Here is a 16,072-nt window from a genome sequence, read left to right on the forward strand (position 1 = left end):
AGGGGCTGCTGACGCTGCACAAAAAGCAGAGTGGTGGGGAGGGATGGCTTGGCCGAGCATGCCATGGTTCACCAAGCTCCTCTTCTGCTTAGTTATTTGTTTAATTATTTGTAATGACTCTCATCCACTCAGCGTCTGCTCCTGCTGCCCGCCTGGCTGGTTGACGTGATCCCACTCCTCACCACGCTCCCAGCAGCCCTGGAGGGTTTTCAAGTGCTTTATACACAGATATTAATTGAAGGGGACCTTATTCTAACTCTGGTGGGCTGAGAATGATGTTCTTGGGCAGGAGGTGATGGTTTTAGAGCAGCAGGAAACAGCTGGGCCCAGCTGGCACAGTGGAAAGGATCCTTTTTTTTTCTTATTTTGCTGCCAGAGACCAGTCCAAGCTGCTTGGACAAATAAAATAGAAGTGAGGTTGTAGCAGGAGATTGGGTTAGGAGTGTGTTTCTGAAGTGAGTCTGAAGATAATTTTGAAAGGACACTTTGCACTAGATCAGGCTCCAAGTCCCATCCAACCTGGCCTTGAACACTTCCAAGGATGGGACTTAAAAAACCTCTCTGAACAGCCTGTGCCAGTGCCTTTTTCTTGAATAAACCAAAACTGGATAATGTTAACATGCTCCAAACACTGATTCAGTCTACAGGATCAGGCTTTGATGGGCCTGGAGTAAAGCTCCTGAAGTACATCTGTGTGGATGGAATTTAGCAGGAAATGTCACTTTATAGGAAAGAATAGAGGTGCTAACAGAGGTGTGTGGCCCTCTCTGGAAGGCAGGTGTTTCTGTTGCTCTGCTGAGCTTAAAGATATTTTCTGTTTTGCCACAATCATGATTTATCTTCCAGCAAAGGCACCAACTGCTTGCCACCATCAATTCCTTTTGTCCCCCAATCCCACCGCTCTTTCCTTGACAATTTTGAGTCCATCCCCATGATTTGGATAGAGTTATTGTGTCCCTCTCTTTGATAACTACATGATACCAACCTCTCTGTCCCTCTTAGAAGTGTGATTGAGGCATCTGCCACCAACTTGCAGGGGAAGATGTCCTTGAGCATCAGCCTCCCATGGATCCTTCAGCAGCTGGGGAGGCCCAGATAAGGCTGAAGCCCACCAGCCAAGTGATGGAAGGTATCTTTTACCTTCTTTCATCTACCAGCCCTGTGGGCTGCTTGCCAGGCTGCCTGTGGGTGTAGCCATGGCCAGGGTGGGAGCTCAGAGAAGGCCAGAGCCTGTGTCTTTAAAGATTAATGGTGTTGTTTGCTCATTAAGGAGATGGTTTTGAAGTCAGCGCTAGCCAGAACGTTCGAGTGCAAGCATCTGTTTGCTACTGGGAGAGGATATTTATTGTCTGATACTTCAATGGATGTAAATAAACAGCCAGCCCTAGATAATGCTCAGACAAACAAACAAACAGCTGCCAGAATGGGTCCCTTGGTAGTTGACCTTCGGGAAGCATCATGCTGATGTTTTAATAGCAGCCAAGCCCAGGGAGTGAAGCCTTCCAGGAAGAAGAAGGATTAATGTGCAGCCTGAGAGTGCTGGGCCCTGGGAGCTCCCACATGTCTTGGGTTAAAGGAGGACAAGGGAGCTGAGCTGAGCATCTGGGGCTCTCAGGGGTGGTGGGCATGTCCAGGACAGACATTCAGGGAGTGGGAGCAGTGGATGATCCTGTTGGGGAAGTGATGGGGGTGTTTGTGGACTGGGGGTTGTGGTGGACTGAGCAATTTGAGACTCACTCACGGTCCTGGAGTCCCCTCTGTCACTTGTTGTCCCCCTCCCTCTTGCCTTGCAGAGGAGCTCATGGTTCACAGTCAGCTTCCAGAAGTGATCCCAACTGGACTGTTAGGTTCTCATCCCACAGCCCCCAAAAACATCTTGAATATGGGAATGCCCATCATTCATTCAGAAGAAAACTCCGTCCATGCCAGCACCCCAGCTCCAGTTGGGGTTTGGGGCTATGCCAGCAGAGAAGAGCAGGAGCAGAGGGAATGGGTGGTACATTCTTCAAATTCCCTGTAGCTGGAAACTTGTGTTTCCAAGCAGAGATTGTGTCTGGCTCCCTGACTTTAATGGTGATCACCTGCAGGCTTTGATGATAATCTTCCCATTTTTCCTTCACAGACCCTTCTTTGATTTTTTCCACCAGCCCAAGTGCCCTGGTTCTGGCAGGAGCCTCCGAGCCAGGAATAAATCTCTAAGAGAAAATGCAGTTGTGTTGTCTGATGCTCAGGACTGTGAAGAATGTACAGGAAAGGTGGAGATCCTCAGGACTCTGTGCCTGGGGTCCAACATAAGAAATAGAGTGTTTAGACAGGTAAAGGGATGGTTGGAGTTAGGGGCTACACTTCTGGCTGCAGTCTCCAATAATCACCTGACTGCTGGCACAGGGTTCGCACAGGCTGTGCAGTGTGGGTTGGTGTCTGCCAGATTTTCTGGCCTTTTCCTGAATTTTCCTTTTTATTAGCTACTAGATTTGACTGGAGAGAGGGGTTTCTGCATGTAGAGCTGTTGGGCTGTGGGTGTGTGACACGTGTGTGTGTTTGCACATGTACAGCACAACGAGCCCTGTCCCTCCTTCCCTCCCTCCCCCTCTGCAAAATAATGACTTTTCAGGCTATTAGGCCAGCAATAGCTGTTAAATCACTTCCCAGTAGCTCTGTATTCCTGGTGTGAAGCCTCTGCAATCTTTTACCTGCACCAAATGCGCAGGGGAGATCCCTGGGGGCTGTGCCTCCTGTCTCCATGGTTTGTTAACTCCAGCCGGCTGCTCCTCCAGCCTGCTTCTTCCATCCCCGAGCTCTTTCCCCTCTAATGGGGCCTGGCAAAGGCTCAGGACAGTGACTGAGCCCTGGGGTGATAATTGGCTGCTTACATATCTGGCAGCCTGCAGATCTGACCACGGTGGTGCTGGAAAATCAAGGTCAAAGTGAAGATGTGAGGTTTGTTTAGCACAGGGATCAGCAGAGAGAGAGGATGCTGTGACAGGAATGAGAAGCCACCAGGGGCTTGAGGGGAGGCAGAGTGGAGACAGCAGACAGAGCTCCCTGGCTGCTCCCTGAGAGGGAGAACTTGGAGCTGGAAAGCCTGAGAGGGAAAGAGGAAAGGCTCCTGCTGTGGGGGTATTTGGTGTGCTTGGAGCAGAGCCCCAGCAGGGAGCTTCCTGTGCTCCTCAGCCTGCAGCCCTTCCTGCCTCCTTCCTTTCCCCTGCCTGTCCTGAGGGAAGTGACTCAGCCCAAGCCTCTTGGCATCTTTGCCCTTGACCTCATGGGTGATTCACATCAGGATCTGTTTTTAAGAAGGAAGAACTCAGAGAAGCTGAATTTCCCTGTGAGGAACCATGGACATGAGCTAGCCCCTGCTCCCAGGCAGCCAGAGCTGGTGGGAGTCAGGGATGTTCAGCCCTGGGCTTTAGACCATGAGTTCTTGTGTTTCAGGGAAATTCAGTGCTGAGCTTCAGACCCTGAGTTCTTTGTGTGTACAGGATGTTCAGTGCTGGGCTTCAGGGTCTGGATTCTTCATGTTTCAGTGATATTCAGTGCTAGGATTCAGTCCCTGACCCCTTGGTGCTTCAGGGATGCTCGGTGCTGAGATCCAGACCCTGAATTCTTTGTGTTTCAGTCATGTTCAGTGTTTAAGCCCTGAATTCTTTGTGTGTTCAGGGATGTTCAGTGCTGGGATTCAGGCCCTGAATCCTTTGTGGTTCAGTGATGTTCAATGCTGGGCTTTAGGCTCTGAATCTTTTGTGGTTCAGTGATGTTCAGTGTTTAGGCCCTGAGTTCTTTGTGTTTCAGGAAAGTTCATTGGTGGGCTTCAGACTCTGAATTCCTTTGTGTTTCAGTGATATTCAGTGCTAGGATTCAGTCCCTGACCCCTTGGTGCTTCAGGGATGCTCAGTGCTGGGATTCAGACCCTGAATTCTTTGTGTTTCAGTGATGTTCAGTGTTTAGGCCCTGAATTCTTCATGTTTCAGGGATGTTCAGAGCTAGGATTCAGACCCTGAATTCTTTGTGTTTCAGGGAAGTTCATTGGTTGGCTTCAGACCCTGAATTCTTTCTGTTTCAGGGATGCTCATTGCTGGGATTCAGTCCCTGACCCCTTGGGTGCTTCAGGGATGCTCAGGGCTGGGTGTCATGCCCTGACCTCTGTGTGTGCTGATGTTGGCCATGTGTTGCTCTCATCAGCAGCTCCATCAAGATGACAAATTAACTGCAAACCCTCCCCTGTCACTGGAGCAGCCCAGCAGCCAAGGCCTGCACGTGCTCCCACTTCTGAGGAGTCTGATGGATAACACGTAGGATCTGAGCATCCCTGAGCACCCTCCACACCCTTAGCTGGCACAGAGAGCCCCTCTAAATCCTTTCTGCTTCATTTTCTTTATCATTCCTGGGGAAATAATATTCCTTTGTTGTCCCACAGCAGGTGAGTAGATCAAGGACGGACAAAGATAACAATCTGCCTATCATTGCTGTCCTTTACTCATACAGACTTTCCAGACCCTTTATCATTCCCTCTGTTCCCTTCTCTTTGACTTTCTAATACAGAAGATGATTCAGGCTCAGTTTCTTGGCTGAGAGGTTGATACAGAAGGAACAAGCTCAAGGACTGTGCCAGGGAATAGTGGGAACAGGTCTTGACACCATAAGTTCTCCACAGCTTGTTATTTCTTTTGGGTGGGAAGGGTGCTTGTTGCTCAGCTGTCCAACTGCAGGCTGGGGATCTTTGGTCAGGAAGGAATGGAGATTATAATGTGGGGCATGGTGAAGATCTCCTACAGCTTTGTTTCTTTCAGGGAAAGGTACTGTGGTGTTTGTGTTGCTGCAGGATAGAACATTTTCAGGAAGTGAAAGGCAGCACATGGGAAGCAGAGGGAGATAAGGAATGTGGATGCACCTCTGAAACATGACTGTGGGGTTTGCTGCTGTACAGAGCCTCAGAAGGTTCAGGACAACTCCTGAGAGCAGCTATTTTATTTTGACTTGCTCTCTATTGAAATGAATTGCAAACCTTCTCCAGCTGCTTTTGGACCCAAACTCTAGAAATTGTTTTTAAGCAGGCAAAGAAAAGTCTGTTGTTTTCTGAATTTTCTTCTGCATCATTGGATCATTGTCAGGGACAGACTGGGACTGTGTGTCTGGTTCCTCCTCATAATCCCAGTTATTGATGTCCCTAAGTGACACCCTGTTATGAGAGGTGTCTGGAATCATAAGGTGCCACATTGGTGCAGGGCTGATTTCAACACCTGATATTTGCAATCAGCAAGAGAAATAGTCTGTGTTGCACTGAACGCTCTGCAATAATAAATTGCCCCATGGAACATTAGCAATAAGAGCAATAATATTATCTGAGTGGCATTCGAGTGAGTCACTCCTGCAGATTTGTGTGGCTTTTTATCTTCTGCTCATCACCACCACAGATCCTTCCCTCATTGCCATCATTTTGAGCGTGGTGGATTTGTCCAGGAGGTGACAGGAGCACAGTGACAGTGCCAGATAAAAGCCAGCAGGCTCTGCATTGGTCTTACAGTGCTCTTGTGTTGATAGGACCAGCAGAAGTGATGAAATCTGCTCCGTCCTTTTGGTGGGGAGCCTGGGAAAAGCTCACTTTTTGTTGGCAGTGGTTGTTCTCTGAAAGACCTGGGGCACAGTGCATTTGTCCAGTGATTATTTTGTATATATAATATATATATATAAAATACTTTTATACATACATATATAATATATATTATTTTTACATATATGATATATATACACACACATATATAATACATATATTTTCATGATATAAATATAAATATATGATATAGATTTAAACCTATGATGTATATACAAATATATATAAATATAAATATATGTTATATATTTTGATAGAATACACATATATTTATGATATATATAATACATGCATATATTATAATTTGTATATATTATATATAATACATAATTATATAGTTATGTATAAAATAGACATATAAAATATATAAAATATAACTAATTTAAATATACCTATAACTATAAATAAACACATAACTATAAATATAAATGAATATATTACTATACCTATGAATATAAATATAAATTTTAAAAATATATATATATTTAAAAATAAATATGTACATATAAAAATATATAAATATAATTTTGTGTATATATTATAAGTAGATATATATTACTGTGAGGGTGGTGAGAGAGAAGGTTTCCCTGAGCAGCTGTGGCTGCCTCTGGATCCCTGGCAGTGCCCAAGGCCAGGTTGGACAGGGCTTGGAGCACCCTGGGACAGTGGAAGCTGTCCCTGCCCACGGCAGGAGGTTGGAATGAGATGGTCTTTAAGGTTCATTTCAACACAGATCACTCTGTGGTTCTGTAATTATTTGTTTTCAGTGGAAGGAGGTGAAAATCCTCATGTTCTCCCTCTGCCCTTGTTGTTGCTGCACAGATCCGTGTGGATGGCACCACCAAGAACACGCTGGAGTATGAGATCGTGCAGGTGGTGGACACTGGCCCCATCCTCCGGGACATGGCCTTCTCCATGGACCATGAACACCTCTACATCATGTCTGAGAAGCAGGTAAGGAACTCCAGCAGCCCGTGCTGCTTTATAAACCTTTCATCTCCATCCTGCTGTGGACATCAGGGCTGCTCATGAATTCTGCCAGTCAGCACATTTCCCACAAGGATGGGCTCTGTTGTTGACCTCAGGGTTTTATGCTCATAAACCCATGGCATTTACATACTTTTGTAATACTGGGGGACCAGGGGCACAGAACTCGGGGGCAGGAACCACCCCCAGAGTTTTTTTGTCCTGCTGGCTGCTGGACGAGGAGTTGCTGCTGCACTGTTCTCCACCTCCACCCAAACTGTGGCTGCATCTGCCACAGACACAGGAAGGTGTAGAGCCAAAGCACTGAATAATTTGGGTCTACCTGGAGTTTTTGGAGAGGTTGGAGCCTCTTTGGGACACTGGGCAGGAGTGTAGGATGCTGCCAGCCAGGGTGCAGGCCAAGTTTAGCCTGGTGTTCCTGTTGTGTTGTCAGTATTGATTGAAAATGCTGGCAGCCAGATCCCAGGGAAGGAATCTGCATATTCAACATGGAATCCTGGCTGATTTCAGTGGAATTTCTGGCCTTGGGAAGCTTGCTTCTTGGGGTAGGGGTGGGAGGAGGAGCTACTTTGGCATGAAGAACTCACTGTTTATACTTAGTCCTGTAAGTGTGCAGGATTACTTGAGCTATCATACCTGGCTGATTCACAGGTGCTCATGAGGAGCTTTAAATCCTCAAAAAGAATGGGAGCAATGAGGGATTGTGGTAGGGTGATGGCAGCTGTCCCACAGTGGAGGTCAGCAGTCTGAGTAGGACATGTTCACCCATACATGCTCAATGATTTATTAAACAAGTATTACTGGTTATATTTTTAATCTACAAGTGTCATCTCTTCCTCATGCACCACTTAAAATAAAGTGGTTTGTGATGTTTCCAACTATTTCCCTCTACTGTACATATTTATATGTGAAATTTGGTGTGGGGAGGGGAGCAACTCTGTAAATTCCTTCTGATTAAAGAGGCTGAGAGATACCATAACTCAGGACAGGATGACAGAGCTGGGATTCCTTCTTACCTGCTCCATGCTGGGCAAGGATGGGATTTCAGTTCCAGTCCTGAAGTGAAAACAGTTCCAGTCACTTTTTGGGATGGGGTGAGAAGCTGGAGGCAGGTGATGCCCGAGCTCCTGCAAGACTTTGAGCATGACACCATTCCTTTTCCTCCTCCTTTTGCTGTCTGGGCCCTTTCTTATTCCTTCTGCAGAGTGGGGTTCCTTGAGGGTCAAAGCCCTGGAGCAGAACAGTGAATGCACCCATAACCAACCCAGGGTTTCCAGGTGTGCTTAGTGTCCTCTCTGTGCAGCCCCACCTGAGGTCACCTCGGATGTCAGAACCAGGACATCCCTCTGACTGCCCTGGAGGACTCGAGACCCTGGCAGGGGTCTCAGAGACCTTGGCATGGAATCAAAACCACCTGTGCCTTTGATTTTAGCCCATGGGAACAATTCCCAACTTTGTGTGAGGAGTTACAAGCCACAAGAGTTTGAGTAGAATGACAGTGAATTTGTCACAGGGTGAAAAGTAGAATTTTAGAGATTTAGAAGATCAAGAAGCAAGACAGAAGAATCTAAGTGTGCCCTGTCTTTCTTCTTCTCCTTCTTCTTGTTCTCCATCTTCTGCTGTGATGGTGGCACTTTGGGATTGGTTTAGAGCAGAGACAGACTGTCTAACACAGGTGATGGGATTGGGAAATGATTGTAAATAAAGCACACACAGTTCTTAGTATAAAAAACCAACACCAGCCCAAGGGCAGGGACTGTGCCACAACCCGACCTGCTGGACAGATCTCAGCAGGGCAGAGAGAGAATGGAACAGATAAGAGAAAATAAACAACCTTGAAAAGCAGAGCTGAGGAATCTCGACTTCTTTGGTCACGGGGCTGGGAAAAAAGACTTTAATACCTCTTGGTCCTCTCAACCACAGAAAACTGAGACCCAGACACCGCTACTGCCTTTGCACAGCCCTTCAGATTTACAGACTCTCCCAGGGGCTGTCTCAGACCTCTGGGGGAAAGGGCAGTGGGACAGCCACCTTCATTCCCTCACATCCTTAAAACATGAAATCTGGAACAAAAGGAACAATTTGTTTTTCCTCCAGAGACTTCCAAAAACTTGTTCTGGTTGGTCAATTGACTGCCTGCATTTCCCTGACCATTACAGCACGAGCATGTTCATTTTTGGCTTGGCTGTTCCAAAGCACAAGTCAAAGCTGGTGGTTTTAGGTACCCAAGCCCTGCAGAGAGCTCTTGGTGCCATGGTTCAGTTGAGGTGTTTAGGGCGTGGGTTGGACTTGATGATCTCAAACGTCTCGTCCAACCTAGTGATTCTGTGAGCTCTGAGCCCCCTGGGATTTATCAATCATCTTCCACCCATCTTTGACACCCATGGGTGTCTCTGTGAGAGAGGCTGGTGAAAAAGGCATGTCTGTATTTATTTAAAATCTGATGTGAGCCTGTGAAACACTCAGCACCACACCAGCCTTTGCCCAAATCTGATTTTATCTGAGACAATGTGAGTGACAACGCTGCCATCCCATCAGGTAGTGACAGCAGTGCAGTCACTACCTGTGTGCTCGTGGCAGAACACACTTTAATGCTTGAATAAATTAACATTTGGAGAGCCTCAGTGAGTGGGTGCAGGGGTTTGCCTTTGCTGGAGGCAGGATTATGAAGAGGCTGCCCTTTGGGAGCAAATATCCCACCCACTCTACAAGCCATGTACAGATCTTTTATAAAAGGGTGAAATCTGACTTATCAGAGGTTTTCATTGCCCCCAGTGGTATTGGGGGATCTGTGGAGATGAGGGACAGGAGGGTGATGACTTAACCTGACCTTTTTAAAGATAGACAGGCACCAGGGCTTGTGCTATCCCTGGGGAAGGAGGAGGTTTCTCCTTGTTTTTTTTTGTTTTTTTTTCCTCAGCTCAGCCCTGTCTGTGCCCCAGAGATAAGAGTGGTTCTGTTATTACCAGTGCAGTTATTAAAAGCTGTTTTCATAGAATCACAAAATCATTAAAGTTGGAAAAGGCCTCTAAGATGATCAAGCCCAACCTTTGACCAAATGCTCCTGTGCTCACTGAACCATATCATGAAGTGCCACTCCTACTTGTGTTTTGAACACTTCCAGAGATGGTGACCCCCACTGCCTTGGGCAGCCTCTTCCAATCTCAACCAGGGCCTCTTCCAATGCTTAACCGCTCTTTCACTGATGACATTTTTCCTAATATCCAACCTGAGCCTCCCCTGGTGCAGCTTGAGGCCACTTGCTCTTGTCCTGGGGGTGGTGGTGGGAGCAGACTCCCACCTCACCACAACCTCTTTTCAGGGAGTTGTGAGGAGCAATGAGGTCCTCACTGATTTTCCTTTTCTCCAGGATAAACAGCTCCAGCTCTCTCAGCCACTCCTCAGCGGACTCGTGCTCCAAACCTTATGGTTTTGCCAGACTTGGCTCCACCTCTCACAGGAATGGAAGCCCCTGGGACAAAGCCAATTTCTCCAGCTTGTCCCAGTCTGGACATCCCAGTTAAAGGACATCCCTTTAACTTGGGACACCTAAAAAAGAGCTGTCACCGTAAATCTGTAGAAGGAACATCTTTCTCATGCTGCCAAAACAATCCCCTGGCCTTTCTAAGGTCAACTTCTGCATGGGAAAGCTTTCCCCAGTGAACCTGGGGTTCCTTGGTTTGCACATGGGGGTTTTCCTCTGGAGCTGAACTCCTTGGGCTCCGAGGGAGAGGGAACCCAGCTCAGCCTTGTGGTCTGTGGCTGAAACAAGCCCTGCCTTGCAGCTCCCCTGGGCACTGAGAGGCGGCAAGCATCACTTGCACACTCAGTCAGAGGTGCAATGCTCTGAGGAGCAGAATCAACAGCTTTTCACCATTATATAGAAATACATATTTTATACAGACAGTGATTGAAGGAGGGAGAGGAGATTTGTCACTGAAACCCTGAGACAGAGCTTGCAAAGGTCCCATCATTTCCCAGAGGTGTGGACATCTCTGTGTTTTAGGTGTGAATGTGTTTCATGTCCCTGTTGACAGCACAGGAAAGGGGTGGTGCACACATGGGATCTGCCAGGATGGATCAGGAGATCATCCCTTTAACTGCAGCCTTCACAAACACTCTGAGGGAGCTACAGCCACTATCCCAGCTTGCTCCAAGCCCCATCCAGTCCAACCTTGGACCTTGCAGCCATCCAGGGTCAGCCACAGCTTCTCTGGGCAGCCTGTGCCAGTGCTCATCACCCTCACAGCCAAGAATTTCCTCCTAATATCCCATTTAAACCTACTCCCTTTGTCTGAAGCCATTCTCCCCCTGTCCTGTCACTACATGCCCTGCAAACAGCTCCTCTCCACATTTCTTATGTCAGTGCACTGGAGGCTGTTCCTTTCTCCTTTTTCTGTTTCTGGAGTGCAGGGGAGCCCTGTGCCTCACATGCTGATCTCAGGGGATGAGGAGCAGATGGGGAATCCTGGGGGAACAGGAGGGTGTCTGCTTCAGCTTCTCTGTATCTTCCCTGCTCCTCATCACACATGCCTGGGCTTCCTTCCCTCACCTCATCATCTCTGAATGTCTTTCTCTTCCCAGCTGAGAAACTCCCTGGAAGTCCTTGCAGGGATGGAGATAATTCTTCCACCCCTTTCTCATTCTCCCTGCCTCTCTCTCTCTGATCCTTTGCAGCCCTTTCCTCTCATTTCCAGGCTTGCACTTGCTTTTCCAGCCCTCCTGCACTCCTGGCATCCCTGTTTCTCTGCTCTGTGCTCTCCCAGCTGTCTCCTTGTTTCCTTGCTGCTCAAGTGTTGACACACACACTGAGCCCACCTCTGCATGCCAGGAGGTGCAGGATGCTCACTCCCCTGTCACCTCCATCACCCCCTAAATAACTCTGCTTCAGCAAGCTGGGCTCCTGGGTCTCTCCCAGCATTTTACAAAGCTCATACAACACATGGAAGCAACTCCAAGACAGGAATCTCAGCCCTTCCTTTTGATACAGAGGGATCAAAGGCAAGAGCTGGAGGAAATTACCTTAAAGGCTCAAAATCCAGCAGGTAAAGGGGAAGAGGTGTCAACTTCATAGTATTTAAATCTCTTGGTTTTGAGCTTCCTCTTACTTTGATTTACTGAAGGTTAGGGAAGACTGTTCTGCAACCAGATTTTGAGCAACCTTGTGTTACTTATGAGCAACTTTACCCATCCCTGGAAGTGTCCAAGGCCAGGCTGGATGGGACTTGGAGCAACCTGGGATGGTGGAAGGTGTCATTCCAGGGGTGGAAATGGGATGGTTTTTATTGTCCCTTATAAAACCATCCTGTGCTTCAGTGTTTGCCTCGAGGAAGGAGATTTGCTGTCCCTCCCTGTGCAGGCAGGTTTGTTCTGTGGGTCAGCTTCACGCTCTAGTGGAAAGCTGTGCTTTTCCCCTGTAAATTAGCAGAAAGTCACCCACAATCTGTGAATAAATCACATCTGTGCAGTGCTATCATTCCCTAAAACCATTACAGTGTGTCGGAGGTGAGGCTGGTAGGGTCATGCGTAGCAGAAGCAGATGGGTATTTTGGAGGCTCTTTTAAACTTTGCCAGAGAAATATCAAATAAATATGTGCTTCAACCAAAGCGTGGCAGAAAGCACATTTGGTAAAAATTAAGTAACTGTACTGCAAATCATGTTGACAGGGTCTTTTTGGCCTTTTTGTGTCTGTTTCTCATTAAAATGAGGAAGGCTTATACCTATTTGTCTTCTGAGATTTATTCTTCTCCCTTCAGCCGCTGAGTCACTATCAGCAGCAGAATTATTGTTGGCAAATTAGCTGCCAAAGAGGAGGGGGTGTCTGGCCAGTTTACCTCTGGTTTCATGACCACTGATTAAAGTCTTGTCTGCTGCTTATGTAATAGTATCAATTAGTTAAAGCAATCATTAATAACTTTGCTTAATTATGGCTTAATTTCTTCAAATGTGGTCTTTGCACAAGATATCAAGCAGCATTAACTCCTGGTTTTGGAATGGCTGTTTCTAGGGGATTGTCAGTTTAAAGCTGTCCCCAAAAACACGGGCTCAAGATCACAAGTTTTAAAAATAGCTCAAGTGACTTTGTTTGTTTGTTTGTTTTCTCCTTTTAGCCTGCATTTGTTTGTTGGTGAGCCATCAGGTTGTGTGCAAATCATGTTTTTCATCATTGGGCCAGAACCAGAAAATGCAGAAAGACCTTGTTTGAAAACACAAAGCTGAGATTATCCAATAGGTGTGACTTTTTGACCTGTGGATTTAAAAGCAGCAGAGACACCCAGAAACTGTAAATTTTGGTGCTGTTTTTGCAGATTTCTGTTATTCTGCTATCTTGGAATATTGATTTAGAAGGGGCTGTGGAAGATGATCACTGTGCACATCCACTCTTTGGAGGTGTGGAGGTGGTCAGGTCTTCTGCAGGCCTTCACTACTCAGCTTCTGGAAGGGTGTTGGCAGCATCATCTCTTCCTTGGATTAATTATCAGGCAGTTAGGAAGAAATTTTTGGCTGTTAGGGAGTTGAGGCCCTGGCACAGGGTGCCCAGAGCAGCTGTGGCTGCCCCTGGATCCCTGGAAGTGTCCAAATCCAGGCTGGATGGGGCTTGGAGCAACCTGGGATAGTGGGAGGTATCCCTGGTGGAACTGGATGATTTTTAAGGTTCCTTCCAACCCAAACCATTCCATGATTCCATAACTGGCTGTTCCCAAGCCAGACTGACATCCTACATAAAATCAAGGCCACCAGAGCTTCTAAGACACCCAAAACTTTGTCGAATTCACCGTCTTTGCAAAAATGTGTCACATTCCTCTCCCTCTAAATCCTCTAAAGCAGAGGACTCCAAACCACCCATTTCCTTGCCAGCTGTCCCACTCCTGGGCAGCCCTGCACAAAATTGATGGGCAAGAGCAGTTCCTAGAGTTCACTCAATCCCTCTCAAGCAATGAGTGAAATCCCAGTTGGCAGCAAAGGCAACTTTTGTTCCCTTTGATTGTTCCTTGCTGCCCCTGCAACACTCCTCATTACCCTCAGCAATATCAGAGGCTGAACTCCGCTCTCCCTCACATTTGCTTTCACCTAATTAAGGGCTTGTTAAATAAGGTCAGATGCCCTCTGAGAAATGGCTGAAGAGATGGAAAATCCCGCATGGATGCTCAGCTGTGGATGGAACAGACCCTGTGTGAGTGCCTGTGTTTCTCAGCCAAGAAGGATAAAAGTGATTTGGCCCACTGGCAAAACAGCAGTGCATTGTGCTGCTGACTCTTTTGAAATAATTCTTCATCAGCAAAAGGCAAATTATTGCAAAAAGTCATAATTTAGCTTGATTTTAACTCATTTGCTGCTTTCACGTGGGTGTTTTAGAGTAAGCTGGGGTAATTCAGGGAGTAGGGAGTCCCTTAACCTCCTGCTGGGTTGGTTGGGTGTTCCAGAAGGGATGTGAATAACTGAGAATGCTGAGCTGAGCAGGAGAGGAACACATTCGAGGTCTTGGAGGTGTCCCAAATGCATCGTTCATGGCAAGGGAAGAAATTCCACTTGGGGCTGTCTCCATCCCATGAGATACATGGGCAGCTGGAATTCCAGCTCTCACTGTGCCTCAGCCTTGGGTTTTTCACACTTGAATTAAGCTCTTTTTTTGCTTTGGAAAGGTTTTCATGAGCCAGCCGATGCTGTATTGAAGTGCCTCACTTTGCCCTAAAACCAGGACTCTGCAAAGTGCACTGGGAAGGAGGAAAGGCTGGGAGAAAGTCCAGGATTTGGGAGACCCTGAATCATTCCCTGCCTTGCTCACAGACTCCTGGCACTCTCAGACACACAATATGATTTTTGGGGTGGTGCTGTGAAGGCCAGGAGTTGGACTTGGTGATCGTTCCAGTCCAGGAGATTTAGGAATTTATGATTCACTGACAGTTAAGGGCAGCGAGGCTGGAGAGGGGCTGGGAGCACAAACCCTGAGAGGAGCCCCTGGGGGAGCTGGGGGTGCTCAGCCTGCAGCAAAGGAGACTCAGGGCTGCCCCCAGCCCTCCCTGCACTCCTGAAAGGTGCCTGTGCCCAGCTGGGCTGGGCTCTGTCTCCAGCAGCACTGACACAGCCAGAGCTCACAGCCCCGAGCTGGGCCAGGGCAAATCCAGGCTGGAGAGCAGGAAAAAGCTTTTCCAGCAAGGGGGAGAAAGTTCTGCCATGGCTGCCCGGGGAGGGGGTGCAGTGCCCATCCCTGGGGGTGTTTGACCAGCCTGGATGTGGCACTGGGTGCCAGGCTCTGGCTGAGCCCTTGGGGCTGGCCTGGACTCCATGGCCTTGAAGGTCTCTCCCAACCCAGGGATTCTGTGAATTCTGTGATATCAGCTGTGGGCAAACCTCTGTAACTCCCTGTGCCCTGAAGGTTCAGAAGATATTTCCAAGATCAGGACCTCTTTTGGAACTCTGTAGAACCTGCCACTGACTGTTGAAAACTCAGCCGTCCTCCTGACCTGTGTCCATGCCCTGATGAGAGCTTTGTTCAGAAGGAAAAATTTCAGAAGGACTTTTGCTTTGTCACCATCAGATGTCCAGTCTGAGCTTTGCTGTGCATCAGAGAGAGAAATGCTCCTTCAGAGAATAATTTGTAGCCACCTAAGTGACATGAGTTAAAGCTTCCTTGATCCCATCTAGAGGAACCTTGACGAGCCCAAGCCCTGTGGAGAGGACCAGCAGGGACAGTTTGACAGCTGCAGGTTGGGATCCCTTTGCTTTGTGCTTGGCCTTGCTGATCCATGCCAGATCCATCCCTTCCAGGCCTGCCCCATCCCAGGGAAATTACCTCCCTGCAAGCACATTGTATTAATCACTGGGCCCAGCTGTGGGGGAGGATCTGCAGCTGCTGCAGTACTTTGGGTTCATGGATCTTGGTCGTGGACAGAGTCTAAACCCTGCCTGCTGGCAGGACATGAATTCCTCTAACTCTGGGTCAGAGCACTGCTGGTGAAATTTTTCCTCTGATGAGCAGAGGGGTTGAGTGACACGTCCTTGGTTGTGCCTGTGACAGAGCAGAGCATCAGGGCTGAGTCTCTGGGTCCCCCCTGGGCCAGGATTTGGGTGCATTTAGCCCACATGAACACAATTTATTGCCTGTCACACTAAAAGACCTGTGTTCAGACAGTGGTGACATATTTGTGCCTGAGCTCTCAGTTGTACCCTGCTCTACGTGTTCAATATTTGAGGGTAGAACCACAGCTTTCCCAGTGCCATCTGTGGAGCTGCATTTGGCTTGAGCTGCAGCCTGAACTAATGTCAGCATCCATCTCTCAGCCTGCCAAAAAAGCCGTGTCCCCATGCCAGGATAGTTCCTCCACAGGCTGCTCAGAGAAGCAGCACCGGAGCTGGAGGATTCTCAGAGGGCTCTGAGGGTGCTGTGTTCTCTGGTTTAATTCTTCTTTGGGATTCCTTGCTTAAATATGGGGGACACATAATAAGGGCTTTGCCTGCTGTCAGGACATGAG

The 16,072-nt window shown here is 47.8% G+C and overlaps 1 protein-coding gene across 1 annotated transcript in view; it reads left to right on the top strand.

The window, feature by feature from the left end:
- Positions 1-16,072, top strand: part of PLXNA4 (plexin A4) — a 472,456-nt gene that overhangs the window by 232,563 nt on the left and 223,821 nt on the right. Inside the window, exon 4 of the mRNA XM_030237722.2 lies at positions 6,434-6,565. Coding sequence (XP_030093582.2) covers positions 6,434-6,565 — 132 coding nt within the window. The remainder of the gene's footprint in view (positions 1-6,433; positions 6,566-16,072) is intronic.

Source organism: Serinus canaria, chromosome 1A (assembly GCF_022539315.1).
Source record: "Serinus canaria isolate serCan28SL12 chromosome 1A, serCan2020, whole genome shotgun sequence".
Lineage (NCBI taxonomy): Eukaryota > Metazoa > Chordata > Aves > Passeriformes > Fringillidae > Serinus > Serinus canaria.